The 16,200-nt window shown below is 39.5% G+C and overlaps 1 protein-coding gene across 1 annotated transcript in view; it reads right to left on the reverse strand.

The window, feature by feature from the left end:
- The window catches only part of Ascc3 (activating signal cointegrator 1 complex subunit 3), a 312,705-nt gene that overhangs the window by 287,141 nt on the left and 9,364 nt on the right, over nucleotides 1-16,200 (reverse strand). Inside the window, exon 2 of the mRNA XM_055616194.1 lies at nucleotides 8,299-8,429. Within this exon, the coding sequence (XP_055472169.1) occupies nucleotides 8,299-8,388 (90 nt within the window). The 5' untranslated portion in view covers nucleotides 8,389-8,429. The remainder of the gene's footprint in view (nucleotides 1-8,298; nucleotides 8,430-16,200) is intronic.

A 16,200-nucleotide genomic window follows, 5' to 3' on the forward strand; every position in this document is an offset into this window, starting at 1 on the left:
TTTTTTTTTTTTTTTTTTTTTTTTTTTTTTTTTTTTTTAATCTTTTATTTTTTTTATTAATTACACTTTATTCATTTTGTATCCCTCCATGAGCCCCTCCCTCCTCCCCTGCCGATCCCACCCTCCCTCCCCTTTCTGCATGCATGCCACTCCCCAAGTCCACTGATAGGGAAGGTCCTCCTCTCCTTCTTTCTGATCTTAGTCTATCAGTTCTCATCAAAAGTGGCTGCATTGTCCTCTACTGTGGCCTGGTAAGGCTGCTCCCCCCTCAGGGGGAAGTGATCAACGAGCAGGCCAATCAGATTATGTCAGAGGCAGTCCCTCTTCCCATTACTATGGAACCCACTTGGACACTGAACTGCCATGGGCTACACCTGTGCAGGGGTTCCAGGTCATCTCCACAAATAGTCCTTGGTTGGAGTATGAGTCTCTGGGAAGTTCCCTGTGTTCAAATTATCTTGTTCTGTTGCTCTGCTTGTGGAGTTCCCGTTCCCTCCAGCTCTTACTATTTCCCACTTCTTATATAAAATTCCATTCACTCTGCCCATCAGTTGGCCATCAGGCTCAGCATCTGCTTTGACAGTCTATACTGCATAAGCTTTCAGAGGCCCTCTGTGGCAGGTTTCAAGGTTGTTTCCTGTTTTCTTCTGGCTTTCAGAGGCCCTCTGTAGCGGGTTCCGAGGTTGTTTCCTATTTACGTTTTCTTCTGATGTCCATCCTCTTTGCCTTTCAGGATGGGGATTGAACATTTTAGTTAGGGTCCTCTCTTTTGCTTAGTTTGTTTAGATGTACAGCTTTTAGTGGGTTTATTGTATATTGTATGTTTATATGAGTGAGTATATACCGTGAGTGTCTTTTTGCTTCTGGGTCAACTCACTCAGGATGATCCTTTCCAGGTCCCACCATTTACCTGCAAATTTCATGATTTCCTTATTTTTCATTGCTGAGTAATACTCCATTGTATAGATGTACCACAGTTTCTGCATCCATTCTTCAGTTGAGGGGCATCTGGGTTGTTTCCAGCTTCTGGCTATTACAAATAAAGCTGCTACAAACATGGTTGAACAAATGTCCTTGTTGTGTACTTGCGCCTCTTTTGGGTATATGCCTAGGAGTGGTATGGCTGGATCTTGAGGAAGCGCTATTCCTAGTTGTCTGAGAAAGCGCCAGATTGATTTCCAGAGTGGTTGTACCAGTTTACATTCCCACCAGCAGTGGAGAAGGGTTCCCCTTTCTCCACAACCTCTCCAGCATGTGTTGTCCCTTGAGTTTTTCATCTTGGCCATTCTGATGGGTGTAAGGTGAAATCTCAGGGTTGTTTTGATTTGCATTTCCCTAATGGCTAATGAGGTTGAGCATTTCTTTAAGTGCTTCTCTGCCATTCGATATTCCTCTGCAGAGAATTCTCTCTTTAGCTCTGTTCCCCATTTTTTAAGTGGATTACTTGGTTTGTTGCTTTTCAGCTTGTTTAGTTCTTTATATATATTGGATATGAGTCCTCTGTCAGATAAAGGGTTGGTGATGATTCTTTCCCAATCTGTAGGCAGTCGCTTTGTTTTGATGACGGTGTCCTTTGCTTTACAGAAGCTTTTCAATTTCATGAGGTCCCATTTATTGATTGTTGCTCTTAGAGCCTGTGCTGTTGGTGTTCTGTTCAGGAAGTTTTCTCCTGTACCAATGAGTTCTAGGGTATTCCCCACTTTTTTTTCTAGCCGATTTAATGTGTCTGGTTTTATGTTGAGGTCTTTGATCCACTTGGACTTCAGTTTTGTGCAGGGTGATAAGTATGGATCTATTTTCATTTTTCTACATGTAGACATCCAGTTGGACCAGCACCATTTGTTGAAGATGCTATCTTTTTTCCATTGTATGGTTTTGGCATCTTTGTCAAAAATCAGGTGTCCGTAAGTGTGTGGGTTTATTTCTGGGTCTTCTGTTCGATTCCATTGATCCACCATTCTGTTTCTATGCCAGTACCATGCAGTTTTTATAACTGTTGCTCTATAGTACAGCTTGAGATCAGGGATGGAGATACCTCCAGAAGATCTTTTATTGTAGAGGATTGTTTTAGCAATTCTCGGTTTCTTGTTATTCCATACGAAGTTGAGAATTTTTCTTTCCAGGTCTGTAAAGAATTGTGTTGGCAATTTGATGGGAATTGCATTAAATCTGTAGATTGCTTTTGGTAAGATGGCCATTTTTACTATGTTAATCCTGCCAAGCCATGAGCATGGGAGATCTTTCCATCTTCTCATATCTTCCTCTAATTCTTTCTTCAGAGACTTGAAATTTTTTTCATACAAGTCTTTGACTTCCTTGGTTAGATTTACACCAAGGTACTTTATGTCATTTGTGGCTATTGTGAATGGTGTTGTTTCTCTAATTTCTTTCTCAGCCCTTTTGTCTTTTGTATACAGGAGTGCTACTGATTTTTTAGAGTTAATTTTATATCCGGCCACTTTGCTGAAGGTGTTTATCAGCTGTAGGAGTTCCCTGGTAGAGTTTTTGGGGTCACTCATATATACTATCATATCATCTGCAAATAATGATAATTTGACTTCTTCTTTTCCCATCTGTATCCCCTTGATCTCCTTCGACTGTCTTATTGCTCTAGCAAGGACTTCCAGCACTATGTTGAAGAGATATGGAGACAGTGGGCAGCCTTGTCTTGTCCCTGATTTCAGAGGGATTGCTTTAAGTTTCTCTCCGTTCAGTTTGATGTTGGCTATAGGCTTGCTGTATATCGCCTTTACTATGTTTAGATATGTGCCTTGTATCCCTGATCTCTCCAGTACTTTAAACATGAATGGATGTTGGATTTTGTCAAATGCTTTTTCAGCATCTAGGGAGATTATCATGTGGTTTTTTTCTTTCAGTTTGTTAATATGGTGGATCACATTGATGGATTTCCGTATATTGAACCACCCCTGCATACCTGGGATGAAGCCTACTTGGTCATAGTGGATAATATCTTTGATGTGTTCTTGGATCCGGTTTGCAAGTATTTTGTTAAGTATTTTTGCATCAATGTTCATAAGGGAGATTGGCCTGAAATTCTCTTTCTTTGTTGAGTCTTTGTGAGGTTTAGGTACCAAGGTGATTGTGGCTTCATAGAATGAATTTGGTAATGTTCCTTCTGTTTCTATTTTGTGGAATAGTTTGAAGAGAATTGGAGTTAGCTCTTCTTTGAAGGTCTGGTAGAATTCTGCGCTGAAGCCATCTGGTCCTGGGCTTTTTTTTGGATGGGAGACTTGTGATGACTGCTTCTATTTCTTTGGGGGATATAGGACTATTTAGTTGATTTACCTGGTCCTGATTCAGCTTTGGTGAGTCAAATCTATCAAGAAAATTGTCCATTTCATTTAGATTTTCAAACTTTGTGGCATATAGACTTTGGAAGTAAGTCCTAATGATTGTTTGGATTTCCTCAGTGTCTGTAGTTATGTCCCCCCTTTCATTTCTGATTTTGTTGATTTGGGTGGTGTCTCTCTGCCTTTTAGTTAGCTTGGCTAAGGGTTTGTCTATCTTGTTGATTTTCTCAAAGAACCAGCTCTTGGTTTCATTGATTCTTTGAATTGTTTTATTTGTTTCTAATTGATTGATTTCAGCCCTGAGTTTGATTATTTCCAGCCGTCTACTCCTTTTTGGTGTGTCTGCTTCTTCTTTTTCTAGGGTTTTTAAGTGGGCCATTAAGTTGCTTGAATGAGCTGTCTCGAATTTCTTCTTGAAGGCACTTAGTGCTATGAACTTTCCTCTTAGCACTGCTTTCATTGTGTCCCACAAGTTAGGGTATGTTGTGTCTTCATTTTCATTGAGTTCTAGAAAGGCTTTAATTTCTTTCTTTATTTCTTCCCTGATCCAGCTGTCATTTAGTAACAAGTTGTTCAGTTTCCATGAGTGTGTAGGCTTTTTGCTATTTCTGTTGTTGTTGAAGTCCAGCTTTATTCCATGGTGATCAGACAGGATACAAGGGATTATTTCAGTCTTCTTGTATCTGTTGAGGCTTGCTTTGTGACCAACTATATGGTCTATTTTGGAGAAGGTTCCATGAGGTGCTGAGAAGAAGGTAAATTCTTTTGTGTTTGGGTGTAAAGTTCTGTAGATGTCTGTGAGGTCCATTTGATTCATGACCTCTGTCAGAGATATTGTTTCTTTGTTTAATTTCTGTTTTGTTGACCTGTCCTTTGTTGAGAGTGGGGTGTTGAAGTCTCCCACTATTAATGTGTGGGGATCTATATGTGGTTTAAATTTTATCAATGTTTCTTTTACAAATGTGGGTGCTCTTGTATTTGGGGCATAGATGTTCAGGATTGTGATGTCTTCCTGGTGGAATTTTCCCTTGATGAGTATGAAGTGTCCTTCCTCATCTCTTTTTATTAATTTTGGTTGAAAGTCTATTTTATCAGATATTAGAATGGCTACTCCTGCTTGTTTCTTGGGTCCATTTGCTTGGAAAGTCATCTTCCAACCTTTTACCCTCAGGTAATGTCTATCTTTGTGTCTTAGGTGTGTTTCTTGTATGCAACAGATTGCTGGGTTTTGTTTACGTATCCATTCTGTTAATCTGTGTCTTTTTACTGGAGAGTTGAGTCCATTGATGTTGAGAGAGATTAATGACCAGTGGCTGTTAGATCCTTTGATTTTGATGTTGGCTGTGTTCATAAGTTTGTGTGCTTGGTTGCTTTTTGTTTTGCTGTAGTAAGGTTAATTATTTCCTGTGTTTTCTTGACAGAAGCTAATTTTCTTGGGTTGTATTTTCCCTTCCAGTGTCTTCTGTAATGCTGGATTTGTGTGTAGGTATTGTTGAAATTTGTTTTTGTCATTGAATATCTTGTTTTCTCCGTCTATGAGGACTGAGAGTTTTGCAGGGTATAGTAGCCTGGGTTGACATCTGTGTTCTCTTAGGGTCTGCATGATATCTGTCCAGGCCCTTCTGGCTTTCATAGTTTCTGTTGAAAAGTCAGGTGTGATTCTAATGGGTTTGCCATTATATGTTACTTGGCCTTTTTCCCTTGCAGCTTTTAGTATTTTTTCTTTGTTCTGTATACTTCCTGTTTTGATTATTATGTGGCGGGAGGATTTTCTTTTCTGGTCAAATTTGTTGGGTCTTCTGTAGGCCTCATGTATCCTTATTGGCTTCTCCTTTAACTTGGGAAAATTTTCTTCAATGATTTTGTTGAAAATATTTTCTGGGCCTTGGAGAAGGGAGTCTTCTTTTTCCTCTATTCCTATTATTCTTAGGTTTTGTCTTTTCATATTGTCTTGGATTTCTTGGACGGTCTGTGTCAGGAATTTTTTGGATTTAACATTTTCTTTGACAGATACATCGATTTCTTCCATTGTATCTTCTACACCTGAGATTCTTTCTTCCATTTCTTGTATTCTGTTGGTTATGCTTACCTCTGTAGTTCCTGTTTTCTTCCCTAAATTCTTCCTCTCCATTATTTCCTCCATTTGTGTTTTCTTTAATTTTTCTAGTTCTATCTTCAGGTCTTGAGTTGTTTTGTTTACTTCCTTCACCTGTCTGCTTGTATTTTCCTCTTTTTCTTTTAGTTCCTTCAACTCTGTCTCTTTGATTTCTTTCAGTGATTTAATTATTTCTTCTCTGAAGGCCACAAGCTGTTTGGCTGCATCTTCCCGTATTTCTTCACGGATGGCCCTAATTTGCTTGTCTTTATCTTCCTCCATTTCTTTACGGATAGCCATGATCTGTTTGGTTTTATCTTCCTCTAATTCTTTACGTATTTTATCTGTTTCCTCTATTATCCTCTTCATCAACATAGATGTAAGGTCATCTTCTTGATTTTCTATTATGCTGCATTGTTCAGGGCTGTTCGCCCCTGGATGGCTGGGTTCTGGAGATGCCATATTGCTCTGTCTTTTGTTGGTTGAGCCTTTACGCTGACCTCTACCCATAGGGCTGATTTAGGTTTTGGCCGTTAGTTTCTGTGCTTCCTGGAGTCCTGAGGTAGGGAGTATCCCCTTGGCCGGAAGATGATTTTTCCTGAAGGAGTCCTTCTCTGCTTTTTGGTTATGGTCACTGTATGGCCAGTGTTTCTCTGGAGATGCCACTGCTCACCTCAGGTTTATAGCCCTGAGTAGTAGCTGTGGTCTATGTTAGGCAGGGGGGGATCTCCTCTTACCCATAAAATTTCTCAAGACAACTGCCCCACTGCTGGGTTTCTTGTTATAAATTTAGTGTGCTGCTGCTCACTAAATTTCCATGTACAGTCCTCTTGAAGAAACTGCTGATTCCCTAGCTATGGGGTTTTCTCCCAACAGGGAAACTCAGTCTGTTATCCTGGGGCGCACAGTTCTGTCTGAGAAAGTGGGAGGTGCACTCAGCAAGTCTCTGGGCCAAAGGCTGATTGCTCTGCTCTGGACCTGGAGAATGTGCACCTAGGTTGAGTTGGCGCCTGGGGGCGCTGTTCTGGTCTGGAGGCTGGGTGCCTCACTCTGGACCAGAAGCTGTGTGTCTCTGTCTGGGATGGAGGCTGTAGGCACCACGCTGGTCCAGACGCTGTGGGTGCAGCCCCCCTGAAGGATCAGGGATTCCCACAGTTTTGGCAGTCCAGCCAGGGACAACTGGCCGATCCCTGGCACAGTATCTGAGGGCTGCTGTAATGGCTTTTTGGCTCCTGCAGGTCCGAGGATGCAGCTGTGTGTCCCAGTGCCCCAGGGGAACGCAACAATGGTGGCAGAGCACAGCGCTTCTGCCTGCACTAGAGTCTGCGTGAGTCCAGGAAGTGTTTTGGTGCTGGGTGTCCTAAGCGTTAGAGCTGCTGACCCCCTCCACTGGTGGTTTCCTCCTGCCAGAGACACGCAGTCTGGTGCCCTGTTGCCCACAGTTCTATCTGAGGCGGCGAATCACGCGCGCAGGCAGGGCTCTGGGCAGGCAGGCGCCTTTGTCCCTCCCGGCTCTGGGTCTGGGCTGGCTCTTGGGGCACCCGCGGAACCCGAGTCTTTTCCAGGGGATGTCTGGGTAACCTGGGGTCGGTCCCAATTGTTTCCTGCTCCGTGGGGTTATCTCTCGACTGGGAAATCCAGTCTATGGTGTTGTGGGCCCACAGTTCAGTCTGGGACCGCGACCAGATCGCACTGGCGGGTAGCTCTGGGCTGGTGACCAAGCGCCTGGCGGAACGGGGATCTCTTCCGCGGTTTTGCCGGGTGAGTTAAAGCTGATCGAATCCCCCACCGTGGGGTATCCTCTCACCTGAGAAACACAACCACTTGTGTTTTATGGCCGCGAGTTCTGATTGCTGGTCACTGTGCTAATCCTGCTGTGCTGCTCCTCAGAATGAGAGTCCTCCCGGCGCTGCCATCTTGCCCCCCAGTAAGCACTCTTAATTAATTCCACAGTTTTCTTTTTATCCCATGGCAACTCTGTTCTCTTTTTTCCTCCACCTTCTCCTCTTTTTCCCGTGAGCCTCCCTTTTCCCCAAAAGTGCACAAACCTTGGCCACACCTTTCCATCCCACCTTGCCCAGGTGTGTTGGCATTTTATTGGTCAAACAGAGAGGCAAAATTTACAAGTCATAGGGGTACAGGAGTGTCTGTCCACTAGTGAAAACAGCAAGCAGACCTCAGGGGGAAAAGCGGTTAACATTAGAATAGATAGCACCAGACCAACCCCCAACACAGATAAGGAAAAAAAAAATAAGTGACTGGAATTCTTTCCATAAAGCTCCAAAGAATTAACCATATTGTCCAGGTAGAAACTATATTTAAAGTGAAGGTAAACTTGACATTATGTGTTATAAAGCTGAGTCAGGTAAGGAGGTTAGTCCACATCTCATCAGGCATTATCACTCAGTTATACTACAGTTAAAAGAATTTGCAGTTCTATAAGTTTTTATTACCAGTATTTATGTCTAAACTTTCAATTATTAAAAGGCCTTAAAATTACCTTCTTTAAAAGCCTTCAATGTAGTCTTACCAACTATGGTCAACTATGAGACCAACTATCAAGCTTGAAATTAGTATTTATATGTCCTATGTTAAAATATAGACAGTTTCTGTTCATTTGTAAAGAATGTAACAAAAGACCTAAAAACACGTACAGCTGAGTCAAAATAAACATAAACTAAATCACAAAATTAACTGTGATAAGAGGCCTAAACAACAGAAAGCATGAAGGCCTGAATTGATCAGTCACAGGTACTTAACATAAGTAAAGTGATGTAAACACATCATCAATATACTCAATCCTCTTCTCACGACAAAATACAATTAAAAACAAGAAATGTCAAATATTCACCCATACTCTGTTTTTAATAGTTTTCACCTAAAAACATTTACCTTTAAGTCAGCTACTTCTTCATTATAATTATATTGCTTGGTGACATTTGAGAAGGAGCGCAGGGCTCCCGTGAGCCGAGGTAAAGCCATCTGTTACTCAATCAGTGATCCATTGAAATAGGAAACTGAAACTGAAACAGAACACAATGATATTTATCTGTTTAAAAATGACACAGGTAATCAAACTCAACACACTGACCTTCACTAGAAAAATAAAAGGCTTTCAAAGCACTTGCTACCAATGTTAGCTTAAGTATATAATAAAATCAAATATATCACATTAGACCAAACAGACTTTAAAGCAAAAGGTATAAGGAATTTAAAGAAACAAACAAAACATTCTAAATGATAATAAAAGACAGCTAAGATACAAAAGTTCTTAACTCATATGCATGGTTTAAAAAGAAAACTAAAACAGACCTCCAGAAGGAAGGGACAAGCTGCAGTACAAAGACCTCTACCACAGTCACAAGCCACACTGTAACACTGCTGTGCAAATTCAATAAAGACACACAGAAATCTATACTTTATGATTAAAAATATACATCATCATGTACATTTGAAAGTTTGTTTAATTAATTTGTGTGTGTGCATGTGTATGTGTACGGGGTGTGTGTGTGTGTGTGTGTGTGTGTGTGTGTCTGTCCAGGCCCATGGAGATCTGAGGGCAACTTATGAGAGGCAGTTCCCTCCTAACACTTTATGGATCCCGGGGACTAAACTCAGGTCATCAGGTTTTCCTTGGTGAGTCATCCATCTTGCTGGTCATGAAACTGTTTTAAGATATATGTATAAATTTCATGATTTCCTCCTTTTTGATTGCTGAGTAATATTCCATTGTGTAAAAATACCACAATTTCTGTATCCATTCCTCCGTTGATGGACATCTGGGTTGTTTCCAAGTTCTGGCTATTACAAATAAAGCTGCTACAAACATGGCTGAACAAATGTCCTTGTTGTGTACTTGAGCAAATTTTGGGTATATACCTAGGAATGGTATAGCTGGGTCTTGAGGTAGCACTACTCCTAGTTGTCTGAGAAAGCACCAGATTGACTTCCAAAGTGGTTGTACCAGTTTACATTCCCACCAGCAATGGAGGAGGGTTCCCTTTTCTCCACAACCTCTCCAGCATGTGCTATCACTTGAGTTTTTCATCTTGGCTATTCTGCTGGGTGTAAGGTAAAATCTCAGGGTCGTTTTGATTTGCATTTCCCTAATGGCTAATGAGGTTGAGCATTTCTTTAAGTGTTTCTCTGCCATTTGATGTTCCTCTTTCGAGAATTCTCTGTTTTTGCAGGCAAGTGGTGGGATCTAGAAAAGATCATTCTGAGTGAAGTATCCCAGAAGGAGAAAGACAAACATGGTATATACTCGCTTATATAGACCTACAAGATATGATAAACATAATGAAATCTACACACCTAAAGAAGATAATCAAGAAAGTGGGCACAGGCGAAGATGATCAATCCTCATTTAGAAAGACAAATGGGATGTGCATTGAATGTATGACAGGAGTCTACCGCAAAAGGCATCTGAAAGACTCTAACTAGCAGTCTTTCAAAGCAGACACTAAGACTCATAACCAAACCTTGTCAGAGTGCAGGGAATCATATGAAAGAAGGGGAGTTAGTATGATATGGAAAGGATAGGAGCTCTACAAGGACCAAATATACCCGGGCACAGGGTCTTTTCTGAGACTGACACTCAACCAAGGACCATCTATGGATATAACCTAGAACTTCTGCTCAGATGTGGCCCATGGTAGCTCAGTAACCAAGTAGTTTTCCAAAGTAAGGGGAACAAGGACTATTTCTAACAGGATCTCAAGGGCAGGCTCTTTGACCCCCCCCCCCCAGGGGAGGAGCAGTCTTGTTAGGCCACAGAGGAGGACTTTGCAGCCAGCCCTGAAGATACCTGATAAAACAGGGTCAAATGAAAGGGGAGGAGGTCCTCCCCTATCAGTGGACTTGGAAAGGGGCAGGGAGGAGACCAGGGAGGGAGTATGGGGTTGGGGAGGGAATGAGGGAGCGGGATACAGCTAGGACACAGAGTTAACAAAATGTAACTAAAAAAAATAAATAAATAAAATTAAAAAAAAAGATATATGTATAAAACAGCATAAAGCAAGTCTCAATAAATTTTAACTAGTATTACATAAATCAGAAATTAATGAACTTTTCTTGCAAAAATAGTAACAAATACTATGAGTGTAGCAGGTCACATCCCATCCTTTATGAATATTTTAACACTTTAGAAGTTTTAAATCTACTCTTGAGCTCAATGTGACCACTACTTTCCTGACCTCTGAGAAGTCACTCTCTTAACAAAATGTAATTAAATTATAAGTCAGAAACAATATGCAAGATATTAAAAAACATACAAGATTACATAAAGACAAGTGAGAAACTGCTGGAAATAGCTAAAGAAAGAACTGTACCTCACAACTCAGAATTTCAATAGGAAAAGTAAAAGGACTCATTTTGTAAATATACTCCCCAGCCAGAGGACTTCAAGTTTCAGCTAGCCAATGGGAATATAGATGGGTGAGCACCTGCTACATAGTTAACATGGGTGGAAAATAAATCCATGAGCACCTGCAGGATTTCCATGCTCCTGTTCTATACAACAAAAGCTTGGATAGGGAGACATGGATAGTAATAGAAGCAAAAACTGTTAAGAATGAATAAATTTGCAAAAGAGGAAGCAGGCCAGACCCGTGAAGAATAACAGAAATTAAATGGCAGTTCTACAAGACAACTAATAGGCAGGGGTACTGCTAAGGAAGACGACCTGAGCTGGATCCCTGGGATCCACCCCACACTGAAGAGAACCAGCTGACCCTAACTGCCCTCTGACCTCGACATATATGGCAAACTCACACACACATACACACACGTAGAAAGAAAATCTTTTAACAAAATGACTAATGCTTATAGAAAGGATCAGGATTTGTTTGCCAAATTTCTCAGGCTTTGTCCTGTATATGCTATCAGTTATATACAAGCATATATGAAAGAAAGCATTTCTGAGTATGTCACAGCATTTCTTTCATATGCTGAATTCAGTCTTTGGTGTTGAGGTTCTATTGAACCTCACATCCAGTCTCCTGTCTCAAAATAAAGTAACATTTGAATGTCTCTATGTTACAAAAATAAAGTAACATTTGAATGTCTCTAAGACTATGTAACATACTTCTTGAAACATCTGAAAGAAAAACAAAATAAAATCAAGAGTTAGTGAACATCAGAGAGATTCTCAAACTGTACTGTGTTAGAAGTCACATAGAGGATTTAAATTTAATTTATTATTATTTGTATTCCCATGGGTGTTTTCATGTCTGTGAAGCATATGCCTATGGAGGCTGGAAAAAGGCACTGGATCCCTGTGAGACTGAAGTTACAGTGGTTGTAAGTCACTATATAACAGATGCTGGGAATCAAACCCAGGCCCCTCTGGAGGGTAGTCAGTACTCTCAACCACTGAACTATCTCTCCAGCTCTGAGGATTCATACATCACTGAGGCCAACAATCTTTCTTATTCCCAGATATCTGACTAATCATATGACAGGGACCTGAGATATAGTTCGACCCTATTCACAAATGATGAAGCAAGCCTCTACTTTAAAAATGGCAATCTTAAGACACAGTACCCTTGTACCCTTAAATCAGCATTTAATGTATGCTCATGTCAAAACTGACAACAACAACAAAATCCATTTAGTAAAAAATCAATGGCTTCTATTTAGGTTCAATTTGTCTCCTACTAGCCTTCTCAACTGGGTTCCCTAAGAAGATTAAATTGTACTGAAAGTATTCTTGGACGTTTTTTCCCTTGGTTCTATTAGTGGGGAATCAAATGCCTTCAGGCATTGACTCTTAAACCAAAACCAAGAGATCCATTCTCTTTGGGATTACAAATGCCAGAACTCATTAAAGAAGGTCCTGACGTTAAACTCAGACCTTACTCTTTACCTCATAACTTAATGATTCAAAATGTAAGCATCAAAACAGGGAATATAGAATGTGTGACATATGCTGCCTTGCCACCCTGTGTCTGCTTCCCCCTCATGGTATCCTGGCTCTTTACACACCCAGCTGGACTAGAGGAAGGGAAGTTTACCTGGTACAGATGGGTACAATGCAGAATCTCATCAGGAGAGTGTGAGAAGGAACTCCTTTAATTGGCAGGAACAAAGGCTATTTAAACATTTGGGGGTGAGTATATACCATTGGCTAGGGCCAAGTTGCTGGAACAATGCCTTATTTTCATGAAGAGGAATTCCAGGTGCTTGGTGGACATAACCTTTTAATGAAAGAGAAAGTTTAACCTATAACCTAGCTATGTGACCACCTCAAGAGTAGCAGAGCTGAGGGGCCTGAAGGCTACATGAGCCAGGACATATAGGCCCAGAGCAGGCAGAGAAAAGTCCTATTCCTGCCAGACAAGCTGCAACCTCACTCTTGCTCCAGGTCAGCTCCCCTGGTCACACAGCTCCCTGGCCTCACATGCCTCAGTGTGGTCTTATAGACAAATAGTGTACTTGGGACCACAACTTTCATAGTTTTGACTTATCTAACAGTAATACCCTGAAACCAACTACCCTTTCTTTTAAAGGACTGGAAATTCATTGATCTTTATACTAATTTACAAATCTACAAAAGCCTACCAAACAAGACAATATGCTCAACCGTCTAAGAAATGTAAAGATGGCTCAGTGGTTGAGAACAACACCTGCTGCTCTTGCGGAGGACCCAAGTTTGGTCCCCAGAAATCACAATCAAGGTATCTGATGCACATTATGGCTTCTGTGGGCACCAGACATGCAAGTGGTGTACATAAAATACCTTCAGGCACTCACATATACACATACTTTTTTTAATGTAATAAGACCTGACAATAATGTCATACTGTTTCAAACTGTACTGATAGAAAATTTGAAAAAGGAGTCTATTGATTCCTTAAGTATTCCTTTAATCACATTCATCTACAATTAGGAACATCTTGCTGTGTCGCATGGCTTCAATGTTTTAACATCTATGTCTTCAAAAATTAAACAAACACACAACATAGCCATTAAACACAAACCAACTTTTTCACCTGAAGAAACAATGATTTCAAGTCTAGAGCAAAAACAGCTGTGAAGGATGAGCTGACACTATGTTGTACCAACATTTCAAGGGTAATTTTAGTTATTCATAGTTCCTACCTATCAAACTGACAACAGATCCTATGACTCTCTTAAGCAAGAAGCAACTATTCTTAAAACAGTTCCCAAGCAAGTAAGGATACACATTTGATGCATGGAAAAACTCAGAAAGCACAGGAACACCACCCACAACACCTCACACAATACAAAATATATACTTATGATTTTTATAAACAAAATTTTTATGTGGCTCTGACCTCATAATCACTCATTTATATTAATTACAGGTTACAAACTCAAAGACTAAGGTGGAAAAGCCTACAAGACGTCACAACCAGAAGACAAACAGTCCTCATATTCTAGGAGATCCCATGTGTCTCAACTACTTTTACTCTTAATGAAATATAAGCAAACATTTTCTTTTAAATGTCTTTGAGAAAACAAGATGCTAGAATACTATTTCAGCATCAAAAAATAGAAAAACTCAGAAAGAACAAGCATATACATTACATCTTTATAAACACTAGAGCAGGCCCACTACATACTAGGCCATATGTATTTTAATTCAGCCCATACTAGTCCATTGAAAAAGAGCCTGGAAAATGTATGTTCAAAAGGCAAAATTTTCATTTCAGTCTAACCATGAATCTTAGAAAGAAAAATCAAGGAATGTTTGCCTGTACCTTAGAAAACCCTGCGAAGATTAGCTGAAATGATGCCCTTAATCATTACTTACTATTGTTTGATGGTAATAGTGGATATTTTTAAATCACCCTAATATTAACATGTAAAAAAAGTAGCACATACTTGGTGGCAGTTGATGAAATCTGTTTCTGTCTCTCAAATACAGATAAATGAAGGGCTATAAAATGACTCAGTGGTTAAGAGCACTCAGGTTCAGCTACTAGCACTCAAAAGTAGCTCACATCTACCAGAATCTCCAGTTTCTGGGGATGGAATGCCCTCTTCTAACCTCCTCAGGAGCCTACATGCATACAGCGCATATAAATGCACACAGACACAAATACATGAAATTAAATAAATAAATGCACTACTATACCACATTAAGTACATGCTTTACTTAATATGCCTGAAAGGATGACATGCATGACCATTAATTTAGCATACTGGCCTAGCTGATTGTCTCAGGATTTGTAACTTAGAATAATCTAATTACAACAAGGTGCTTCTGTGATAAGTCAGTAAAGAACCACACCCTGTTATTTTGGTGTCTTGTTCTGAACTGAACTGTCAGTTTCTACCACACTTAATACAATTAGTTTTCTAAACTGAAAAATGTTTGAAAGGGCCAAGCACCCACTTGTTATCCTCACTTAAATTTTAACTCTTTTTTAACTCCTTAAAATTTAAACTCATTTTTCTTAGCAACAAATTAAAATTAACCCAAGTGGAAGCAAAACCAGATTTGTCATTCATTCACTACCAACACTTCACAAATACTGGCGAAAAAAAAATCACTTCAAAAGGCAGGACATATTTTTAATGTGTATCTTGTTATCTAAAGAATTTAAAAAATTTAAAAATCATCTTTAAAACTTTTAAACAGTAATATCATTTATTCCTCTAAAAAGTATTGGTTAACAGTTTTTAACAGTTTTACAGTTAATATACTAGAATATCATATTTGGTGATTTTTTTAAAATAAAGATGACATCTGTATATACCAGACAATGATAGCTTTCATGGCTTACACTGTCCGTCCATCAAGCACAGATTACATAATAATTGAACTTCAAAATATGGACAGGACATGGTGGCACGGCCTTTAATCCCAGCTCTTGGGATAGAATCTCCTGTGAGTTTCAGGGTAGTCTGGTCTACACTGTGAGCTCTAGGACAGCCAGGATGATTTAGATCCTGTCTCAAAAAAAAAAAAAAAAAAAAAGAAAGAAAGAAAGAAAGAAAAGAAAAGAAAAGAAAAGAAAAGAAAAGAAAAGAAAGAGAAAAACGAAAAGAAAAGAAGCAAGCATGAAAGGAAGGAAGAAGAAAGAAAAAAAGAAAGAACAGAAGAAAGGAAAAGACTTTGAAAATTTGTTTGTACTATCTAATGCCATATGCCCTGAATCTAAATAAGCACTCTTTTCTATGAGTAGAACATATGTCATTCTAGTCCAAGCCTTCTCAAGTTCATCAGTTCCATGTCTTTCCATCGTTGTTGTTTTATACTTTGGTCTATATACTGTCACAGAAATAACAGCTTCAAGGTAGCAGACTATGGGACAGAAAAAGTGGCATAAAACTGCCATATTTTAAAATAAAAAAAATAATACATATAAGATAAAAATATTTGTTAAATGTGTGGAGAGTATGTATTCTATTATTTCTGAAAATCACTTCTTAAGATGCTCCAAAATTAGGTTTTAAGTAAACAAAAGCTAACAACAGACACTGGTCATGTAAACAGCAAACCCAGTGTCTGATAACTTGTAGGTTCTTTTTAAAACTTCAAGTATATAAGAGACCATTTCTTTTTAATACAAGGTAATAATCCATAAGAGATCTCCATTTTTGAAAGTACCAATTTATTAAATAAATTGGGAGGTGGTGGCACATGCCTTTAATTCTAGCAGTAAGGAGGCAGAGTCAGGCAGATCTAAGTTCAAGGACAGCCTGGTCTACACAATGAGTTCGAAGACAGGCAGGGATACAGAGAAACCCCATCTCAAAAAACCAAAACCAGATAGATAGATAGATAGATAGATAGATAGATAGATAGATAGATAGATAGATAGA

The sequence above is a fragment of the Psammomys obesus genome, unplaced genomic scaffold, assembly GCF_907164565.1.
Source record: "Psammomys obesus unplaced genomic scaffold, mPsaObe1.curated_primary_1811, whole genome shotgun sequence".
NCBI lineage: Eukaryota > Metazoa > Chordata > Mammalia > Rodentia > Muridae > Psammomys > Psammomys obesus.